This window comes from Drosophila biarmipes, chromosome 3L (assembly GCF_025231255.1).
Source record: "Drosophila biarmipes strain raj3 chromosome 3L, RU_DBia_V1.1, whole genome shotgun sequence".
In the NCBI taxonomy this organism is placed as follows: Eukaryota; Metazoa; Arthropoda; class Insecta; order Diptera; family Drosophilidae; genus Drosophila; species Drosophila biarmipes.
In genome coordinates this window covers 26,637,678-26,657,926 of record NC_066613.1, presented here as the reverse complement: position 1 = coordinate 26,657,926, position 20,249 = coordinate 26,637,678, and the positions used below count along the sequence as shown (strand labels likewise).

Sequence of the window (20,249 nt, the reverse complement as noted above, 5' to 3'; positions counted from 1 at the left end):
ACCAGAATAGGTCCGCTATGTCCGGTGTCAACGAAAGTGGAATGATGGAATATGGAACATGTGGGCTTCTTTTAATTTTTTAATTTCTTGGTGTTCGTGGTTTCCTGTCATAAAGGCTTAATAAAATAAAAATCAAGTTTTCTAGTGATAATAATAGTGCACAGTGCAATGATACTGAAATATTGCGGAGTTACCATGGTTCAAGTCAACGCTATTCTCGACCCAATTCACCCACCTCCTTGATTTACACTTTGTCATGGTATTTTTGCGGTATATTTTAGTATATTTTTCACACCGCCACTCTGGTCACTCTGCTTCCTTCTTTTTCTTTCGTTTCCGGCGAAGTATGTGCACAAATTTCGTTTCTCCACGTTTTCTCCTAAAATAATTGTTAATTTCTCATTTTAGCGGTGAATAAAATATCCATCCAGCAACAGAATGGTACGTAGCAACTAAAAACCGGCGGAAATCAAGACCGAAACCGCACAAAGAACCAAAAAATGTCGGCTATAACCGCAGCTTCCCACGTGCATAGGCGAATTTTGCTACCCCAAAAAACAATTATTTATGTCCCGCGTCTTAGAGGTGCCTTTATTGCAACATGCTGGAAGCAGTGCAATCGAAAGATTCTTTGTAAACAATAATCAGTTAATAACGTATAAAAAAGACGCCGGCAAATGCCGCAACAGTTGAAAATCTTGTGAAAAACTTTTAAATTCCTATAAAAATAGAGTGAAATATCGGGAAATCGTTTATTAACCTTGGCTTACCATCGTCCACAGGGTCGCGTACGAACCAAGACGGTGAAGAAGGCCGCTAAGGTCATCATCGAGAAGTACTACACTCGCCTGACGTTGGACTTCCACACCAACAAGCGCATCTGCGAGGAGGTGGCCATCATCCCCACCAAGCCCCTGCGCAACAAGATTGCCGGGTGAGTGTTGCACAGATTCATTTCTATATGAGTCGGTTCCATAACCCTCTAATCATCTCTTCCAGCTATGTCACCCACTTGATGGGCCGTCTGCGCCACTCCCAGGTCCGTGGCATCTCCATCAAGCTGCAGGAGGAGGAGCGTGAGCGCCGCGACAACTACGTCCCGGCCGTCTCCGCTCTGGAGCAGGACATCATCGAGGTCGACGCCGACACCAAGGAGATGTTGAAGCTGCTGGACTTCCACAACATCCGTGGCCTGCAGCTCACCCAGCCCAACACCAACAACTTTGGTCGTCGCAACTAAGATTTCTATAGCGCGTAGATGATGTTCTGATTTGCATGGGATCACAATAAACAAACTTGTGTGAAGTGCATTAAGAGTGTATATTAATGGATATGGAAATGATTTAAATGTAAAAATGTGGAGACTGATTTCGGCTATTTGCAACCATCAGTAACTGTAAGTGGGGACTATATAAGTGGAGTTAAAAAGCCTTCGTCGTCCTGAAAGAACTTTGTTAGGAGTCCGAATCAATCGTATCTCAGTCCCAACTTAACAACCACAAATCTGTGTTCCGGTTTATCATATTTATTCGCATTCGAATGGTAAATACTGTAGACATGCACATATTTGCAAATATGTATATATTCATTCCATAAATATATGGTTTCGTTTTTATACAGACGATATATAAAAGATATTCTCTACGAGTGCACAATATTTAAGTCTAAGGGTGTACGCAGATGCTAATATTTGTAAATATTCATGTATATGAAGGGTGGTAAGTATACGTATGATTGTGCCCTCCGGTTTAGGAAGATGCTGTAGCAATGGAAGCCGCAGCCTGATCTTGCTGTGGCCTTCGCACCGGAGTACGCAAGACCAGCTCGGAGTCCTCCGATATGATGGGCAGTGCGTGCGCCCAATGGTAGTTGATCAAGTGGCTTATGCTGTCAAAGATGCGATCTTTGGTACGGACCACGCCCTCCGGATCGATGAGCAGCAGATGCTTTGGCGTCTTGCCCTCCAATCCCGTTAGCACGTACTGGCCCCGCTTTCCCTGTGATTCACGCACCAGGAAGTCGCCATCCTGCTGCAGCAAGCGCTCTGAAATTGGTCTCGATATGCCCGCATGGAACCACACCTCCGCCGTGAGTGGACACTGCGGTCCATCGAACACATCGCGCACAGAGGGCAAAACAGTGTTGGCCGCCGCGTTCGCTTGTAGGGGATCAAAGTGACCCAGCTTGTTGGTCGTTTGATCGGGAGGCGGGGAATTGAGGTCGATGAGGTTGCTGCTCAGTCGATCGCGTGGCTTTTTCAGATTCAACTGTGCCACACGCGGCGCATGCGGATGCAGTGGCTGCTGCACTTGCTGCTGTTGTTGTTCCGGCAACTCCGGTGGCAACTTGTTGGGCAAATCGTTGTAGTACTCCTTCACGTTCTCCTTGCAGCTTTGATTGATGTTACAGTCCCCGGAGGGATCGTTGAGGCGACTGAGCGCGTTGAAGCGCAGGGCAAAGGCCTTGCCAATGGTCACTATTAGGTCCTCGCTCTGCCCGCCAGCGCATTCGAGGACATAGCAGGCCCGCCACTCATCCTCATTCTTGGCTATGTAGGCCAGGAAGTCGAGGGTGTCGTTGTCACCGCCAGATGCGAATGATATGCGCGGCATGTTGTGATTGGCAATGACCTCGCCCGTTTCCACGTTGCTCAGGGACAGAGCTCGGCTGGAAACGTTAATGATGATGTTGGTGCCGGCGTGCTGCATGCTGGGGCGATCCGATATGAAACTGGTCAATCTCCGCTTGCCAGCAGTCTTCAGGCCCGCCGCCTCGCACACCCGGTTGATGCACTCCCTGTTGAATCATAGCATGATAACTCAGTTGTGATTCATCGTCGGTGCCTACTTACCGCGCCAGTTGCGTGCGGGTCTCAAAATCCAAGGATTTCATTGAGGTCTTCACCTCCACGCAGCCCGTGTACCGGACGTTGAATGCAACACCCACGCCCATTATGACGTCGTCCGGATAGATGCAGCCGTCGCTGGTGGTCCCGGAACCGCTCCGGTTACCGGCGTCGCCATTCTTCGGCATTTGTGCGGTGGCTGTGCGCGTGTGGCAGCGTTGGGGCGTCCTCACTGGTCCTTTTTCCGCTGAACCAGCCTTTGTTATTAGTAAATTCGGGTATTACTCAAGGTGGGACCGTATTGGCGAGGTGTGACCGTACTGCTAGGTATCGCCTATCGATAGTTGGTCAGGGGTGGAGTTGCAATACTTTCGTAGTGGAAGGGGGTCTCTTTATTGCCAGATTTAAATAAGTGGATTGGAATGCATATATAAGCAAAACGAACAATGAAATGAAGACTGTGTTCAAAATAAAATGTAATTATAACAAACAAGATTAAATAATAAAATAAACTAAACGTTTTATACGCTCGGAATAGAAACCCAGGGCCCCAAAAACTACCATATCTAAACTATCGATAGGCCGATAATTAGCTTGCCACCACTGGGCGTTGCAAGCCAAAGCTCCGCATCTGGCTCCAAACTCGACCACTTCACCCCCAAAAATCTGTGCTCGCCGCAAACGCCGTTCGCTGGCGTTCAGTTTTTAACCGACTTTCGTGCAATACCCACGCGTCTCGCTTACGGCCACCCGGTTCTTCAGTCCGATTTTCCGATTTCCCACAGCGAAGCGGCGCGTATACATACACAAACAAACAAAAGCAACAGCAACCAGCGGCGAATTTGCCAGGTGTGTGGAATTGTGTGTAAGGGCAAAACAAACGCGGAATACGGAAGTACACGAGATACAGAACAGCTCTCGAAAACATTTTCCGGCCGGACTGAGGCAACCTTCAAAATCAATATTGAAAACCCCCGCGCCTCTCCCGCAGCTGTGTGAGTGAGACGGACAGATACGGCCGCATCCCAACGCGCAGCATCCGTAGGCGAAAATTGCAGCAGCAGAAAAGCCGGAGTAGTGCATCCCGTAGTGCCACTGGAAACTGGAACGAACCGTGAGATACTCCGTGCGGCACTTTCCAAGCCCAAATCCCTCCGAGGCTGAGGTTGCTGTTCCAACGTTGCGGTAAGCCAGCCTTCGTCAAGCTTTCTGTTTATGTTTTATGCCATATTTTCATATCCATTTCCATTCCGCTGCCCACCGCTTTCGCGTTCGTGCCGCTGCCATGTGGCTCAGTGGGCACATAAATAAAACATCTTTACGTCATGCGACGGGCTCTGAAGTCACTGCCAAGAGACAGCAATGGCCATTTGGATGTGTCCAAGCGGTGCGTCACTTGCCTGGCATCCACAGTGGAAGTTCTGTAATCCATCAGTTATGTAGTCGCCATCAATTTTGGGTTCCCTTCAAGTCTCTTTCAAAAGACAGCAGAGGCCATTCAAGTATGTCTAGAGACGAAATGTAGTAATTTGCAAGGTATTTACAGTGGAACATTTTGAACAAAAAAACAAAAATCGGCTCTCTGTAAAAATGTAAAATTATATATTTTGCTGTCTTCAAAAGTCTTGACCATAAGTCATCACCGGTCACCAGGTAATCCTTGAAGCCTCGAAGCCCCCATGATTGATTCATAAAAGTCTTAACTATGCGATTCTAATTGTCTGTGTGACATTAAAGACTCCAAAGTCCCCGAAAAAACATATTCGTCTTAATCAGTTTTTTCAGTACACAATTAGCATATGTTAAAGTCCCACACGAAAGTTCTACGTGACAGAATTTCCACTGTAGTCCCCAAAATGTAAGTGATTCATTAGGGCTGCAGGGCATAACGGATGCCATTTAAGCCCGCTTCATTAGGAGGCTGATCTCATCGGCGGCTGCTTTCTTCCCGTTCTGCGTCCGACTGCAGCCTGGCCTTAATTCACGCCCCTGTGCCGTTCGAACGGCGGTCGAATCACGCCTAATATGGTCCACATTTAAGCTGGCTCAAAGCGTTTTCCGCCGGCAATTAAACACGATGACGCTGGCCGCCAAACCACCCGTTCCATTCATGGCCCGCCGCCCGACGCTTGACACCCACGCTTCGGCCTTGCCTCCGCTTTGTTGTTTGCTTCTTTTTTGCCTGCCAACTGTTTCAACTCCGCCGGAGTCTCGATTACAGCAGTTGATAATTGCTGCAGAGGCGTTGCTTTCTGGTTTTACGGCCTTTGGAGCCGCCAATTGCTGGCACCTTCGTGCGAAATCGAAAGGAAATCAAGCTTGGGCAATCAACGGTTGGTCTCCAATCGCAAGTGAAGGAAAGGCTGTTTATGCTTAGCCAAGCTTAGTTGGCATCATTAAAAAACATATTTTATTTTGAGGAGGGATCACTAAAAGCAGCTTTAGGTATTTGAATTGTATAATTGTCACACAGTACCAACAGAAAAGTTGAGGCTTATGCGTAACTCAGGTAACCTTTAGAAGTGTGCGCTGGTTATACTTTCCCTCGAATTTGTAATGGTTTGTACCATCTACTGTGTCTGCGTTCTAAATTTTCTAATTGGGCTTAAAGGGCGTATAATTATAGATTTCGGGGTGTAATAGGCTTACTGACTTTGACAGACGTCAGGTGTCCGTGTCCGTACTAAGCTTCAACTTTTTAGACATGAAACTATACCTTTCAAAAAACATAGATCACAAAAAATATTGTTTTTTTAACGATTGCTCTAATTGCTCCACAAGGCTTAGATTTTTAAACTTTTTAGAGCTTACAGAGATTATGAATTGCTCTATACAGTACTTTTAAATAGGCATTTACTTTTGTTTTAAAGTAGTAGTACTATGAAGTACTACCACATGCAAAGTTTCTTCGCTTTTATCCGCAATAATACACCAAATTGTAATTTCATGCACATTTATTTGCTTGGTATCCTCTCACTCTAAATATATGTATTTTTTCAGTTGCTTATTGCTTAAGACTTAAGTGGTATTAACTTGGGGCACCCAGTTTTTTAAAACTTCTGCTGCGGCTAACATTTTCTGCTAGAGAGTAACAAAGTCACCTCGTGCGATTTCACTTGCTCTTTTTCCATTATTTTACTATCGCTTTTTATTGTTATTTAATTACGAACTATAGTACACACATTACACACACTCTCGGACCCAAAACATGCGCATCACTAAGGGCTATAACACGTTGATTTCGTTTCAAATACTAAATTCGCCACTCCCCCGCCTTGCATTATATATACGTATGCATAGTATCTCATTGCCCCATCAGCTGCTCAAAGTCCGTTACGTAATACTGGGCCCGGCGGTAGACCTCCGGTCGCACGACATTGCCACCGAAACCAATGAAGTAGTTGGCCGGCGGCACGGCCTCCAGATCGGTGGCTCCGTCGCCGATCATCGTGACGAGGGAGTCCTCGTTGTTCTCCTTCTTCTTTATCAAAGCGATGGCCTCCGCCTTGCCACCGGAACGCGAGGTGGGCTGGGTGACATCGAAACTATCGTACTCGCCCAGGTAGTCGAAGAGCATCTTGTTGGCATAGACATTCTGCAGCGGAATGCCCAGCTCATTGGCCACAGGTGCGATGAGGCAATCGAATCCTCCGGAGATCAAGTACACCTGTTTGCCCTCCGCCTTCAGGTGGGCCACGAACCGCTTGACATTTTTGCTCAGTGTACTGGGTCGCTCCTGGATGAAATCCCGCACCTGCTGCTGCGTGGGCCGTATGATGTTCAGGCGCACCTGGAGGGCATCCCGGAAGGTCATGGCCCCGCCCATCGCCTCCTTGGTGACCCGAGCCACCTCGCTGCCCTTGCCGCAGTACTCGGCCAGCTCGTCGATGCCCTCCTCGCAAATCACCGTGGAGTCGACGTCGAAGCACACGATCTGCGACTGCTGGATGACCTTGGCCGCCAGTTGGGGCTGTTTGGGCGGTGTTATGGCCGAGGCCACGGTGGTTTTGGCCGCCCCTCCTCCCGAGGTGCCATTGCCGTTGCAGTTCAGCTGCTTGGCCAGCAGATTGTGGCCATTGGTGGCTGCTGCAGGACGCGCCAAACTCAGAACCGACCCGCTCATCTTGACCGGCGAACACGTTGTGATGGGGTGTATATTTTTTTTTTCTTGTTATACCGCTTTTTACGCAAAAGCTTTGGCTTGTGGGGCCCCAAAATTTTCCGCTGTATCTCTTATATCTTGTGTGCTTTTTCTTTGTGTATGTTTTCTCGCCTCGTTTTGCACACGCGCTTCGCGTTGCTGCCCAGCTGTTATTTGTTTTTGTTTGATAAGTGGTTTGGGTTGTGGGTTCCAGCGGGTTTTCTTAGTCTCGAACTGCTCGCGATGACTGATTTTTCACAAGTGACTCAAAAACAGTCGATCGCCCTTTTAAGAAAACCCGCTCAACGCACACAAAGGCGGTCGCTCTCTCTCGCGTTCTCTCTTTTCTCACTGACCACACGGGAAAAAATTTTGGGTAAATGTATTGAAAGATCAATAACATGATTGTTGGGTGGGAAAGAAATCAGAATAAAAAAAATTGAAATTAAAGTGCGAAAAATTGATCTCCTAAAAGTGCATATTTCTGATGACATTTAAAAACTTTTTTTTTCGGTTTGTCTGTTAGTTTTCTTTCTGTGCACCAATCGAATGATAAGCATTACAAGTGTATGAGAATGAGAGAAATTTCTGTGTGTTACACATTTATAACTGTTTTTTACGGCGAGTCCACCCCGACTTCAGATCACCCTACCTTTTTTATCCGGGAATTACGCTCAATTCATATTTAATCAGTTTCAATTGAGCACCATGAGCGAATCGCTTTGGCTGGACACGAACCTTTGAACCCAACATGTGCTGCATGAATGCCACAATGTCTGCTTATCACAGAAAATATAAACAATAGGAACAATTATGGTTTAGCTGTCATTAAACCCGCGACTCTCGAGTGCTTAGAAGAACCGCCTGGAACTGGATTTTCCAGCAGCAGACCAATGCGAGCCTTATCGTTGGTGGCACCATTTAACACTGGACGATTGCCAGGGGGCGGGGCTTGGGTCCAGACATCGGAAGACTACCTCAAAAATTATCGACAAACAAATAACAAGTGTGGCTTTTACGACCCCAGTTCGAGGAATTGGTCTGGTAAAACCTAAAAACGTCTAAACTCTATAATCGAACTTAGGCCCTTTGAAAGTAAGCAGAATGTTTTTATGCTTTGGAAGGAATTTGTTATCCCTTATTTCGGATATTTGTATTTTCCACCTTAAAAATAATTTTTATAGTCATTTCGCTTTTAGTATCATACTTATCCCCTAATGATATTTGTAGTACTACGAAGAACCACTGTATTTCAAAAGGTGCTTATCAGTTTTATGGGGCAGTGTACTTTTTGCGTCTGGTTGATCCCCCTGTTTTTCAATACTTTCCTTTTTGAATTAATGCTTAATCATTGATGTGGAAAATAACCGAAATCTCAGCTGATTACTGCTGGTGTAGGCTCTAGGTATTTTTAAAACGCCTGGACTTATATTTAAACTGTGCGATTCTGATGCAATATTAAGCTACAGTTGCATACACTCGTTATAACATAAGGTAGGATAGAATCTTCTCTCGTTTTTTCTCTCTTGATAGATAAGATTTTTTTTATCCAGCAATTAGATACAAAACAACAAAACGAGGTGCAAGCGACAAAGACAACAGTGACAGCTAAAAATGCAGTTCCCTCTGCGGTTTTCTGGTTGTTGTTATCGTTGCTATGGCAATTTTTTCGCAATTGTAGAATAACAAGTTGTTTTGACCGTTCGCGATCGTTCGTTTGTGGTAAACAGGGCAAAAACAGAAAAATAAGCTTCGGCGAGACCGCAGAAAAGTATTTCATTGCCAGCGATGACACGTTATCGATAGCGATAACACTTTATTGCGTGCTGTGCGTGCATGTGCATGTTTGAACATGTTCTCATGCATATTTAAAGCTTACCTGGGCCAACGACTTCCACAAAACAAAGCCGTAAACAGTTGACTGTTTTTAATTGCCGTTGCCTTGAGCGACCATAGAACCCAAGAAGGAAGGAAAATCTAGGGGGACCAGGGGTACAGTACCTTACATTTACCTGAGCCTGTCAGCGGCTGCGGCACCTGTCGTTTACTGTTGTTTTGTGTTGTTTTTCAGTGTGAGTTTTCCCCTGCCTTGGCAACTCGTCTTGGGATTTTGACTGTTCGTTTCGGGTCTGCATTTATCGATTGACCTTGTTGCTGCATAAATTTCCAACCAAGTCCATTTTCATTTTGTGTACTTTCCATGGACATACAAAGTATAGAGGTAGGCTCGTCACCTGATCCGAACCGCATGGTTCCCCAGCTGGCTAATTTATTATGCCCATTGAGTGCCTGACGCGATAATGGCTTCTAATTTTCCCAAAATAATTATTTGGCAGTCAAACAATTTTAGTTTGAACTATGTAACTATTGTAGTATTGGGCTGCTGGGAATGAAAGGCTGAAAAATTATTTTCGAGATCTTTCTCAGTTTTAAGATGACAGATAATTAAGAGACATTCAAAATAATTTGAATGTTACTAACTCTCAAAATTTTCAAAGATAAACCAAAGAATGTTAAATAGAACATTATAGAGATTCAAAGTTAGCAGATATCCTGTATTCCTTTTATAAAACCGCTATGGGAAATGTACGACTTATAGAACTTTTACTGTACTTCCAGTTTTAGCAACATGATACTTAGTAAGGCAGTTGGTAGCTGCCCGGTTATTGAGCCCCCTGGGCCACACCCTCAACCACTGCCGCCCACTTTCAATGGAAATGCCGGAGGCTTGCATAATGACACAACAGTTTGTGGGATTGTTTTTCCAGTCGTCAGCTGATAGGCTCGGCTTAATAGCTACATATAGTGCTAGACATCAGGCTGTGTGAAATTGCTGTATTAATTTTCATCACCAGGCAAATTAATCGGGAAATGACTATTTATACTTGGCTTGCCAATTGTCTGCACCTCTCGATTGATTTGTTTTTCAGGCGTTGTTTCCATGCCGCGTTGTTGTTATTGTGCCCGTCTACTGATTAACCGTTAAATTACATGTGACGATCCCCCTTTCCTTTCTAACACTTGACTTGTTTACGGCTGCACGCGATTTTAATTCCGCTGATTAACTCTCTCACGCTCTCACGAATTCAGAGCACACCTTTTATAATGCACATATGTGTATGTGGGAGCAAGAGAGACGAGCTCACTTGACACATTTACAAGTGGAGCAAAAAGGGGAGCACAAGCACTGCGGAGCGTGCCCCTCTCGCTCTCAGTCCATACACATGTATGTGCGGTGCGTGGTTTCTTTGTGGTTCTGCTTATTTTTTGTCGTCTTGAATTTTTGTTTTGCATCGCTTGCTGTTGGCTCATAAACAGTTACAAAGTGGGCTGATTGTGTATGGCAACGTCAACGGTTATGCACTGGAAAGTAAACAGCCTTTGCAATAACAACAACAAGGTAGTCCCCTTTGCTGGGGGCCATCAACATGTGCACCCTACAATCGCGGTCCTAAAATCAGCACCTAGAGTTTGAAATGCTCTTTGGCAGAAAGTGTGCTAGTTATTTTCCTTAAGATACATAAAGCTCTTCGTTATGATAAGTTTACTATTTTCCATATATGTATATTGATGTATATAAATCATGACCTTCCATTGAAACCTATAAAGCTAAGACATCCAAATTTCCAACTTATATTCCTGCTAAGAATATTAAATTAAGTTTGTTTTTAGATTACAATTAAAAAAATCTTAGAATCATCGATAGAATGAAATGTACTATTACGTACTTACATACCTCATAACTTGATTTAGTTTGGAGAGCAGTTGTAGGTGCAAGTTGTGTTTTTTCTGTGCAGGTTGTTTTGTGTTAAGACCTTTTTACTTGAACTCAACTGTAGGTGTTGTTGATATGTAAAAACGAATTGAAAACACGTCATTTGCCGACAGTGGCTTTTCTGTTGCTATCGCATTGGAAACTCGGGCAGCGCTGCTAGCTGCGACGCCGGCAGAGGGCAGAGAGTTGTTTAACTTTTCCCCGACAAAACCGTAACAAAGGGGAAAAGTTTTGCTGCCCGCCCCATCAAAGGTAATTACAATTGAAAGCCAAAGCGCTGCTCTGCGTTATCGTTGTTCTCAGAGTTCGTTGCACTTGCGAATTAACAAAGGCGGTAGTGCAGTTGCAGGCATGCAAGCGACCAACGGCTCGTCCTGACAGACACGCCCCCAAAAGCGGAAGTCACATCCCTGTTTCCCTGTTCCTGTCGCAGAGGATTCCCCGCCGAACGCAACAGTTGCGATTGTAATCCGAGTCTAATGCGACGATTTGGGTCAAACGGGCGGGGTCGGCAGCAGAAGCAAAACAAATGCTGATGCCGAGGCTTTGCCCCTAAAAGTACACTGGCAAAAACCGTTAATGTTAAGAAATTGTAATACAATTCAAAGGAAAGGATCAAAAAAATAGGTTTTAATTTAATAATTATTAATTAAATATTATTTTAGGTATTCTAGTTAGTTTTGGAGAAACCTTATAAACACTGCTTTAGAAAAAATTGTAGTCTGGATTATTTAACTTATTTAGGGTTCTGTCTTTAATTTTCTTTAAAATCCCCCAAGATTTTTTGGTAATTTACCAACACTGGAGACGTATGCAATTCAATGGTTCCTAAGATTCTTTCGCTAACTTATCAGCACTATAGATTTGTTCCACTTATGTTTTAAAGACAAAACCACTATATTTTTTATTTTTTCTTTTTGAACTTGTTTTCTTGAAGTGCCCACGTGTGGGCCTGCATCTGCTGAATCATTGACAAAGGCGGGCCCCGAGCAACAATGATTGGCTTGATTGCATGTGCAGCGATTCCCACAGCAAATAGACAAAGCCGAAAGCCAAAGTCGGGCCGAATCGGGCGGCATCAGATAATCAAATTGTTTGCGCACCGCTTTCGCAACGCTCCATTAAATTCGCAATTCTCATTTCTCAATTGCAGGGGCTGTGCACACTCACACACACCACACTAGGTACACCAACTAGCGAGCAAAAGAACAGTCGAGGGGCAGCATAATGGTGGAGTTCCGCTTCGATATCAAGCCGCTGTTTCCGCAGCCAATTATCAAGGTGACATCGAGCCTCCTGCCGCACACCTTTCGTGGCGATCGGCGTCAGAGTTTGTGAGTATTGAAATTGTACGCGGAGTGCAGGGAGATCCCCAAGGTCTCGATCCGACTAACCCATACGCTTTCCACACTCCGACACGCACGCAGAGATGCCACCACCAAGATGTCGGAGATCATCGACCGGCTGGGCCAGCTGTCGGCCACCTCGCAGGGTCTCAGCAAACCGGTGACCACGGCCCAGCGCCTGAGGATGTCCGACAACCAGACCATCTATCTGCTGGCGGATAGTGAGCAGGGTCACAAGTAAGTGATCGGGTGGAGGGATCATTCAGTTAAATCTGAGAAATTTCGTTATCAGTTATTCAAGAATAAAACGTTCTTAAAAGCAGACGAAAGTTCCCACGAGTATGTTTGTCGACACGAAAGTATTCTCTTTAGAATTTGACAGCAAATTGATCTTAGCATAAGTTTGTTTACGAAAGCGTATTAGAGATTCTAAATGTTCAATATATTATTCAAGAATAAAATGTTCTTAAAAGCAAGGTAGATGTTCCTTTAAGTTTGTTCTTCAACAGAAGAGTATTCCCTAGACAATTTTAGATGTTATCGATCATGTTTGTGAAAGGGCTTAAAAGATCCTAAGTATATTTTTAATACAATATAATAATATTTTTCAGTGGCGCCGTCACTGGTCTGCTGAAGGTGGGCACCAAGGATCTATATTTGTTCGACGAGTCCGGGCAGACGCGCAAGGTGGAGCAGGCTCCATCCATTCTGGACTTTTACATTCACGAGTCGCGTCAACGCGCCGGCCTGGGAAAGCGTCTCTTCCAGACGATGCTGAGCGAGGAGCAGTGGACGCCACTCAAGTGCTCCGTGGACCGGCCTTCGGAAAAGCTACTGGGTTTCCTCAGCAAACACTACGGCTTGCAGCGCATCATTCCGCAGGCGAACAATTTCGTGCTCTACGAGGGATTCTTCAACGACGCGGCCCCAGCGAATGGACATGGCAACGCCCACGGCCACGCCCAGTCGCCGCAGCGCACCCAGAACGGCCTGCACATTACGAACAGGTGAGTGGCTCGGCTCCGCGAAGGAGGCGTTGATATACCCAACTGGCGCGGTCCCGTGGCAATTAAGGCGTTGCTTTCGCTGCTGCAGGAAACATTTCACTTTCGGCCTCAGTTGGCCATTTCTTTTGGCCCCATTTGCATATCGTATGCAAATCGGACTCTAGATTTGTTTCTTTGTTTGTTTTGCCAAAGGAAGCCCGCTGATCGATAAGGCTCGGTCCGAGTTGATTAACAACATTGCTTTAATGGTGGCCTGTTGCTTGCTTTGCTTCTTTAGCCCGCTGCATAAATCTTGTTTCATTATTCAAGAAAAGTAGCTAAAGAAGTGCTCTTAAAATCTATTCTGAGAATGCATAAACATAATAAAATATATCGCTTATAATGCTTAACTCTTTCTCCACATGATACGCTAACTGTTAACCAATGATAACCAACGATAACACCTCATCCTCGTCGACAGTCCTAACACACAGCTCTTTGGGGCTACTTACCTGGGCGAGGATTCTAACCGGCGGCGTGGCTCCCAGCAGCAGTCAACTCCGAATGTGCTGCTCCAGCAGATAACACAGATCTCTCCGTCCGGACGATATGGGGCCCGACGCCCCACCTGCAGCATGGCCGAGGTACTGACTCAAGATTACTCAGCTTGAAAGATAAAAGGCCATTGGGATTTTAATTTGAAATTGGTGATTTGTTTGCTTACAATGAGGAAAACCTTAAGAATAAGATCGGTTCTTCAGTTGTTAGTTAGTTTTATTTTTTGGGACCCTAGGGATTTTTATAGTGAGAACGTTATGAAAACTATATGTAAGATATGATCATAGGAATGGCAGTGCCTTGTAAAAATATTCATCTAGGTAGCCTGGTGTCCGGGTTTTCCTTCTGTCAATTGCTAGTGCCCCACACAGCCCCGGCTTCAGTTCAGTTCAAATTTATACTCGCTAGCCGTCGCATAGCTCTTTCGACTTCCTGCATACAAAAATATATTTGTATTTTATACCTTTCTTTTGTAACTCGAAAAAATCATCTACTAGTTTCGTCGCGATTTGTGCCAAGTTTTTCGTGCGGATTACTAATTTCCAGTGATTTAATTTATGGATGCCAAACGTGGTAATGCCTCCGGGGCACGCCAAGGAGGCGCCGGCGGTGGTGGCTATCATGCCTCCAAGACGAGCGTGGCTGTAAGTTGGTCAAATGAAACTCTCCTCCAGATGATGACTGAATAACTTGGTTTATATAGTCACGCCATGCCGGTGGTGGAGGAGGCGCAGCTGTGGGCCACAAGCAGGCCAGTCAGGTCAGTCTGACCCCGAGCCAAGCCAGGAATCCAGAGAACGTAAGGAGCCTAATTTGGCAGTCGTAATACCAAATGATAAACCTAATCACAGCCTCGCAAGAGTCCCTTGGATGCCCTAAGCCGCAGCGGCCCGGTACGCAATCAGAATCCCTTCCAGCGTCGTTCTGGCTTGCAAGATGTGGATGAGGCCTTCCTGGCTTCTAATGCCTTTGCCCGCCCGCCCAGGGTTCGTCATTCCGGATTGGAAAGGGAAAATATGGCGCAGCCATCTGCAGGAGCTCCAGCTGGACAGCAAGGATCGGCGACAGTGGCTCCCATTAGAGTTCCTGGTGGGCAGGATCCCAATATGCAGCAGCAGCAGATGCAACAGCAGTATCAGCAGATGCCACCAGTGGATGCTGTGCGACAACAGCAGCAGCAGGTGCCTCCGGCTGCGGTGCCCTCGCAACAGCAATTGCAACAGCAATACATGCAACAACCTGCTGCCGGGCAGCCCACTCGCATGGATCCACCACCCTCGGGACGGGCTCATGTCCACCAACAGCAAATGCTGCACCATCAGCAGATGCAAAACCAGCAAGCTATGCAACCCCAGGCTGGCTACGAGCAGCAGCAGCAAGTGATTCAACCAAACCAGCAGCAGCAGCAACATCAGTTGCAGCCGCAACATCAGATTCCACAACATGGATATGTAAATATGACCAGCTTTATAGGCAATCTGCCAGGGGACTAAATAACCACCTGACCCACAGCCCACCCAGCCACCGGCAGCCGGTGCTCCACCAGCAGCATGTGCTCCACCAACAGACGGCGGAGCAGGAGGATTAGCTACTGCGCCAGGCGCAGGAGCTGCTGGCAATGCCGCCCGAGAAAGCGGAGGTGGTGGTGCAGCTGCAGCCCCAGCGGATGCCGAGATGTGCACCACTTGTCCCAACTGCCAGACCACCATTTACCTGGTCCGCACCCCGGAAATGGGACACGGAGATGCCGGCCTGCCTGTTCAGTAAAGCATAAAAATCGAGACCGAGTGAAATGCACCAAATTTCGAGTGCCAAACTCCACAATTTTTCTTTGTTTTGACCGTTGAGCCTTGATTTGTTTTAACCCATCGACCATCGAGAGAGTGTAACACTAAAGCTTTTGGGACCAATCTGAAAATTAAACGCTTCCAAGTGAAGAAATTCAAATGTTATACTCGACGCTTTCAGTTCCGCTTATGAGAGTGGGTCAAATGGGGTGATTTAACCTCTATTGGGGGTGGTTTTTTGGCTGCGTGCCAAGTGGTTGTTCTTTTTTTTGGGGCAACACAATCTAGTTTGCGTTTTGTACGTAGGATTTATATTAGACCCGGCAATTAATAGAGAAATTCATTGAATTGTATGGCCCACGAAGTGGCTATTAATATAGGCTAAGAGTCCGATCTTATCTCTAATTATTCTCATCCCGGATTCGGACTAATAAACCTCTATATTTTCAGATAATTCATGCTGGCAACGCGAAGGGCGGAAAAGGCAATGGCAGTGCAGAATCGAACAGGTAAATACGCCCAATTAACACTCCTTGTACTATCAATTTTCCTAGCATTTATCATTTCATGTAAGGTCTTCATTTGGGTTTCATTTTGTTCTTTTCGTTTGTCTTTCAGAATCAAATAGATAAAAAGCCAACCCACAAAAATTGCACACGGCTGCTTCACATACAAAAAAAGAGAATAGAAATCAAAACTAGATAAACTAAAATATCTACATAATCAACATTGTACAAAGCTTTGATTTTAGCCAATATTTATTTATATTTTCGCCTAGTTAATTTAAAGAATCGATGAATTTACTTAATGTACGAGTACGAGCAGAAGGATCTGCACTTGCCGCATGCCACCCACCAACCACCCACCACCAAAATCAAAACCACCACCCACAACACAAGATAACCACAGCAAAAAGAATGGGGAAGCCCACTAAACCGGAAGTTTTACACAAGACATACATACAAAAATACCTGACAAATTGTGATTACAACATGTATAACTTATCATTTAACATTTTAACATACATAATTGTTGGTCGTAACTTATTTTCGTTTTTTTCTCGAGCAATAAAATCAATGATGTTTAATTCAATGTTTGAGTGTTGTTTTTCGTTTTTAGTAAAGTAAAGAATAGTTTTAACCACCTCTGAAAACTTTTCCAACAGCGGCAATGGTAACCACGATCTTGCAGAGATTGCCGAGCAACTGCAGCGGCAGAGCTTGGCCGACTTGGAGGTCAGCAGCTACGAGCCGGAGCTGGAGGTTGAGCCGGAGGTCGAACCAGAACCCGAACCTGAGCCCGAACCGGAGGTGATTTCTCCACCATCGCCGCCGCCCAAGAGCCACACTCCCACTCCGCCGGCCGTGCGATCGCCCGAGGTCGCCGAGAGCATTGTGGGCGACAACCGGAGACCTCCGGCCTTCCAGCTGAGCAAGCAGCACACGGGCATGAAGAACCGCTCGTTTGGCGTCGGCATGGCCGTGATGCCCAGCAGCAAGATGGAGTTCGACCAGCTGGAGCGCGAGGACTTCGGCGTGGTCAAGATCAACCGTCCGCCCGGCCACGATGCCACCTCGCCGGGACAGGACAACACGGATGCCATGTCCACCGTGTCCTCCGGCGGCGGTGGCGGCGGCCTCACCGATCAGGGCTACTACGATCTCAAGTTCTATCACAATAAGTTGTGGTAAAGGCCACAAACCGCAAAAACACCAGCATCTTTTGTACGTGCGGCATCAGCATAATTAACAAAATTAATCTAGCGACTAAGAATGTATTATCTAATCAAAATATCACACACCAAACGGTTCCTGTACTTCAGTTCAATGATTTTGTTGTGAGCTTCTTCTCAGACTTTTGTTGATCCGTTCATTTGTTACAAGCCACGCACTCCGAAGAGCATACGTAAACTAGAGACTCACATTAATGTTAACAATAGCAAATTGAAGTGTACGTAGAGTAATTGCTAGACATACTTTTTAAACCCCATTTTACTTGTGTTCTTTATAACTTGGCATTGTACCGTGGAGTCCCAAAACCCCTTGATGTAACCCCTGTGTATCTTCCAATTACAGAAAACGCGAATATTTCGAACAAATCTACGGCGAGTACATGCTATAGGGAGAGCGCCAGTTGGCCAGAACCCAACTCACAACTATACTCAACAATTCTCAAACACTGTCTAACATTTAGTTGATAGAACACAAGCCCCAACAAATGCAAATTGAGTTAAGATGATACGATGATATACAAATAAAGCACACAATTTTGTCGACTCTATTGGCCAAGTAAATGGGCCTGGCTTTCCATTTTATCTGCAATACAATTATGTACGTTTACACACAAACACATGAAATGGAAATCTACGGGCTGATCTGCGGTGCTGAAATCTGTGAAGTAGAGCTATCGTTGGTGCTGCTGCTGTTGCCTAAATATTGCTGGACGTCGATCCCTTCCGTCTGGCTTTACATGTAGATGAAGTTAAATCTGTGGAGAAAGGCATAAGATAGTCGAAGATCTGGAAACGGAGATGCAATGGGGGCACTTACCTGCAGAGGGCCTGCGGCAGGGATGAGATGATCGGTCCATAGCCTTGCGAGTTGTCGTATAGCTCGAACAATGGCGCGGCAACAAGCTTATAATTTTTGGGTACAGCAAATAGTGCTAGATTACGGAAAACGATAGAGACAGAATTCATGTATGTAGAGATATCGAAAGGCATTCAAATTCGTAGAAAATATATTATCTAGGGGCATTACAATCGGTTGTACAAGTTACATATTAAAAAACAATCGCTGCCGTATGATATAGAGTCGTTTTACATTCATAGTTGGATTCGTTAGACTAATTACTAGGATTCGCTGCGACTGGCAAATCCCAACTTCAGTTCAGTTTCAATTAAAAGCAACATTATACATGATATGTGCGGTTCGTTTTGTGCGCTGAAATGCTTCGGCAGCTTGGCTTTCAATGCATTTCAGTGCACAGCAGGCCAAAGAAAGTATAAACAGAGTATTTTGCTTGTGTTTACATAAACGAGTGCTTAATTTAAGGAGCGACTGGCGACCTGGCTGCACTGCATGCACGCAAATCTGCCAAACACGCGAGATTTGGGCGCATTGCTGTGACAGCCAGCAACGTTACAATGCTCTCTGCTGCCTGCCCGGTGGATTCTGGTTTGATTTTGGATAAGTACACAAGAACCTTAAGATGAACAACACATGACACTTGACAAAAAGTATGGGTAGAAGTTAGGAGATAAGTAAATATTGGTAAATAGAAGAATAACATGGCTGCGCTCAGTCTCACACGTATGTCGACATATTTACAAAATTAAGTACAAGAACAATCTTTGAATTTCGAATGACAACAAGAGAGTCGGAAGAACAAAATATGCCAACACGCAGTCCTGAGCAAAAATACAATTTTTCTTTAGCTTGAGACACATTGTACAATTCGACTAGAATCAAAACTAACTAAAAGACGTCGCCTGCGTCCCCCGCTTTGCGATCTGTTTGTTTCTTTTCTGTTTGACTTGTTCTGTTTGCTCGATTGTTGTTCTATGGCATTGCACTCTTGAGAGTAGAGTTGGGTAGATACGACACACACGGCGCTAATGGAACAGCTCAGGGTACATCGTAACTGGCGTTCCCGTCCGTATCTAAACAGCATTGAAAAGATATGACATGAGGTTTGTTAGCGTATTCGGATTTTTGGCAAAACAAAAACAATCTAAAGGTTATAATATAAGTTACATGGAGAGATGAATATTCTGGACACACGGTGTGCTATATGTACATACGCCTTTGGGCCCGAAAGCCTCCTGCCCCCAGTGGATATTTACCCTTTTCATGCAGCTGAACGAGGAAGAGCCGCTTGTGCTCCTTGGGCTTGGTGATGTGCGGCGGAATGTACGGATATTGCGGGGGCTCGAAGTTCGGCCGCCACCAGTTTCCAATGGTATCCTCCACGATCCACTCTTGCTTCACGCCGTCCTGACGACCCAGCGTCTGGAAATGTTAATCAAAGAGAGTGTGAATAAAAAACAATAGACCTAACTCTTGCAATTAAAAAAGTGCTTTGATCTATATTGGGCTCACCTCGGAGAGCAATCGCTTCAGACCCTCAACCTCATCCTCGCCAGCATTTAACTCGCCTCCGGGGAGTTTGAAAAATGTGGTGCCTAGCTGGAGCAGCAGAACATGTGGCAGTCCGTGCTCATGAACCAGGAGCACGCCCTCGACGGACCGCCGCATTCCGATCCGGTCAAACTCCTCGCGCATCCTCTGGAATCGGGACGGCACCGATGGGTCCTTCTCGAAGAGCGGCTCCTTGGTGCCGAATGTGTAGTTGGTCAGGGGGTACCTAAAACAAACGAACCATTCATGATCTATGGACCTTCTTTAGGTACTAGGTGGCACTCACAGGTTGATGGTGCGGTTGATGGTCAGCGCCTGGTTGGTGTACTTCTGGGTGCCGTTGTTGTTGGTGCTGGCCGCATCCGCTTGGCCTTGGCTGCCGCGGCGGGGCCAACCGGAGCCCGATTTGTTTGAGACTTGCGAGGACGCCATTTTGTTATACACACACCCCCGTTGGGAAAATTGCGGGGTAAACCAAAGTTTAACCAAAAATCACTTGGCTGCGCGGTGGAAACTAATCAACCAACAGTAGTCCAATGCTTCGCCGTTTATTTACAATCGTGGCTATTGATTGCAGCTCACTTTAAGCCGTTTTAGTCCAGTTTTCCGTCCAGCGCTTGTGCAAAAAATTACCGGCTGGACCAGGGCTGCAAATGTATTGATTAGGAACTA

The 20,249-nt window shown here is 45.6% G+C and overlaps 6 protein-coding genes across 8 annotated transcripts; 3 read left to right on the top strand and 3 right to left on the bottom strand.

Moving 5' to 3' along the window:
• The first annotated feature begins 320 nt into the window (after positions 1 to 320).
• Positions 321 to 1,310, top strand: LOC108028182 (40S ribosomal protein S17). The gene is made up of 3 exons (XM_017099846.3): positions 321 to 441; positions 783 to 934; positions 1,000 to 1,310. The coding sequence occupies exons 1-3, from the start codon at positions 439 to 441 to the stop codon at positions 1,238 to 1,240; spliced, it is 396 nt and encodes a 131-aa protein (XP_016955335.1). The 5' UTR covers positions 321 to 438; the 3' UTR covers positions 1,241 to 1,310.
• Positions 1,311 to 1,505: 195 nt separating this feature from the next.
• On the bottom strand, positions 1,506 to 3,181 carry LOC108031258 (SHC-transforming protein 4). The gene is made up of 2 exons (XM_017104500.3): positions 2,852 to 3,181; positions 1,506 to 2,796 (listed from the first exon to the last, which is right to left on the bottom strand). Exons 1-2 carry the CDS (start codon positions 3,031 to 3,033, stop codon positions 1,749 to 1,751), a joined length of 1,230 nt encoding a protein of 409 aa, XP_016959989.1. The 5' UTR covers positions 3,034 to 3,181; the 3' UTR covers positions 1,506 to 1,748.
• Positions 3,182 to 3,442: 261 nt separating this feature from the next.
• Positions 3,443 to 17,713, top strand: LOC108029863 (alpha-tubulin N-acetyltransferase 1). Of its 2 annotated transcripts, none has more exons than XM_017102356.3 (7): positions 3,443 to 4,030; positions 11,915 to 12,095; positions 12,189 to 12,344; positions 12,719 to 13,114; positions 13,575 to 13,737; positions 15,889 to 15,947; positions 16,604 to 17,713. In XM_017102356.3, the coding sequence occupies exons 2-7, from the start codon at positions 11,989 to 11,991 to the stop codon at positions 17,127 to 17,129; spliced, it is 1,407 nt and encodes a 468-aa protein (XP_016957845.1). In that variant the 5' UTR covers positions 3,443 to 4,030; positions 11,915 to 11,988; the 3' UTR covers positions 17,130 to 17,713. The 2 variants fall into 2 exon arrangements, with proteins under 2 accessions (XP_016957845.1, XP_016957853.1); XM_017102364.3 differs by lacking the exon at positions 16,604 to 17,713 and adding an exon at positions 16,057 to 16,530 and having other exon boundaries at positions 3,447 to 4,030.
• Positions 5,782 to 7,262, bottom strand: LOC108029892 (phosphoserine phosphatase). Its single transcript, XM_017102385.3, has one exon. The coding sequence runs from the start codon at positions 6,966 to 6,968 to the stop codon at positions 6,150 to 6,152; it is 819 nt and encodes a 272-aa protein (XP_016957874.1). The 5' UTR covers positions 6,969 to 7,262; the 3' UTR covers positions 5,782 to 6,149.
• Positions 14,019 to 15,603, top strand: LOC108029881 (uncharacterized). The gene is made up of 4 exons (XM_017102375.3): positions 14,019 to 14,295; positions 14,355 to 14,450; positions 14,503 to 15,102; positions 15,164 to 15,603. The coding sequence occupies exons 1-4, from the start codon at positions 14,209 to 14,211 to the stop codon at positions 15,416 to 15,418; spliced, it is 1,038 nt and encodes a 345-aa protein (XP_016957864.1). The 5' UTR covers positions 14,019 to 14,208; the 3' UTR covers positions 15,419 to 15,603.
• On the bottom strand, positions 17,705 to 20,246 carry LOC108029901 (cleavage and polyadenylation specificity factor subunit 5). 2 transcript variants are annotated; one of them, XM_017102395.3, is made up of 5 exons: positions 19,864 to 20,244; positions 19,539 to 19,803; positions 19,283 to 19,448; positions 17,988 to 18,102; positions 17,705 to 17,925 (listed from the first exon to the last, which is right to left on the bottom strand). In XM_017102395.3, exons 1-5 carry the CDS (start codon positions 20,007 to 20,009, stop codon positions 17,904 to 17,906), a joined length of 714 nt encoding a protein of 237 aa, XP_016957884.1. In that variant the 5' UTR covers positions 20,010 to 20,244; the 3' UTR covers positions 17,705 to 17,903. The 2 variants fall into 2 exon arrangements, with proteins under 2 accessions (XP_016957884.1, XP_016957892.1); XM_017102403.3 differs by lacking the exons at positions 17,705 to 17,925; positions 17,988 to 18,102 and adding an exon at positions 18,160 to 19,099 and having other exon boundaries at positions 19,864 to 20,246.
• Between the last annotated feature and the right edge of the window lie 3 nt (positions 20,247 to 20,249).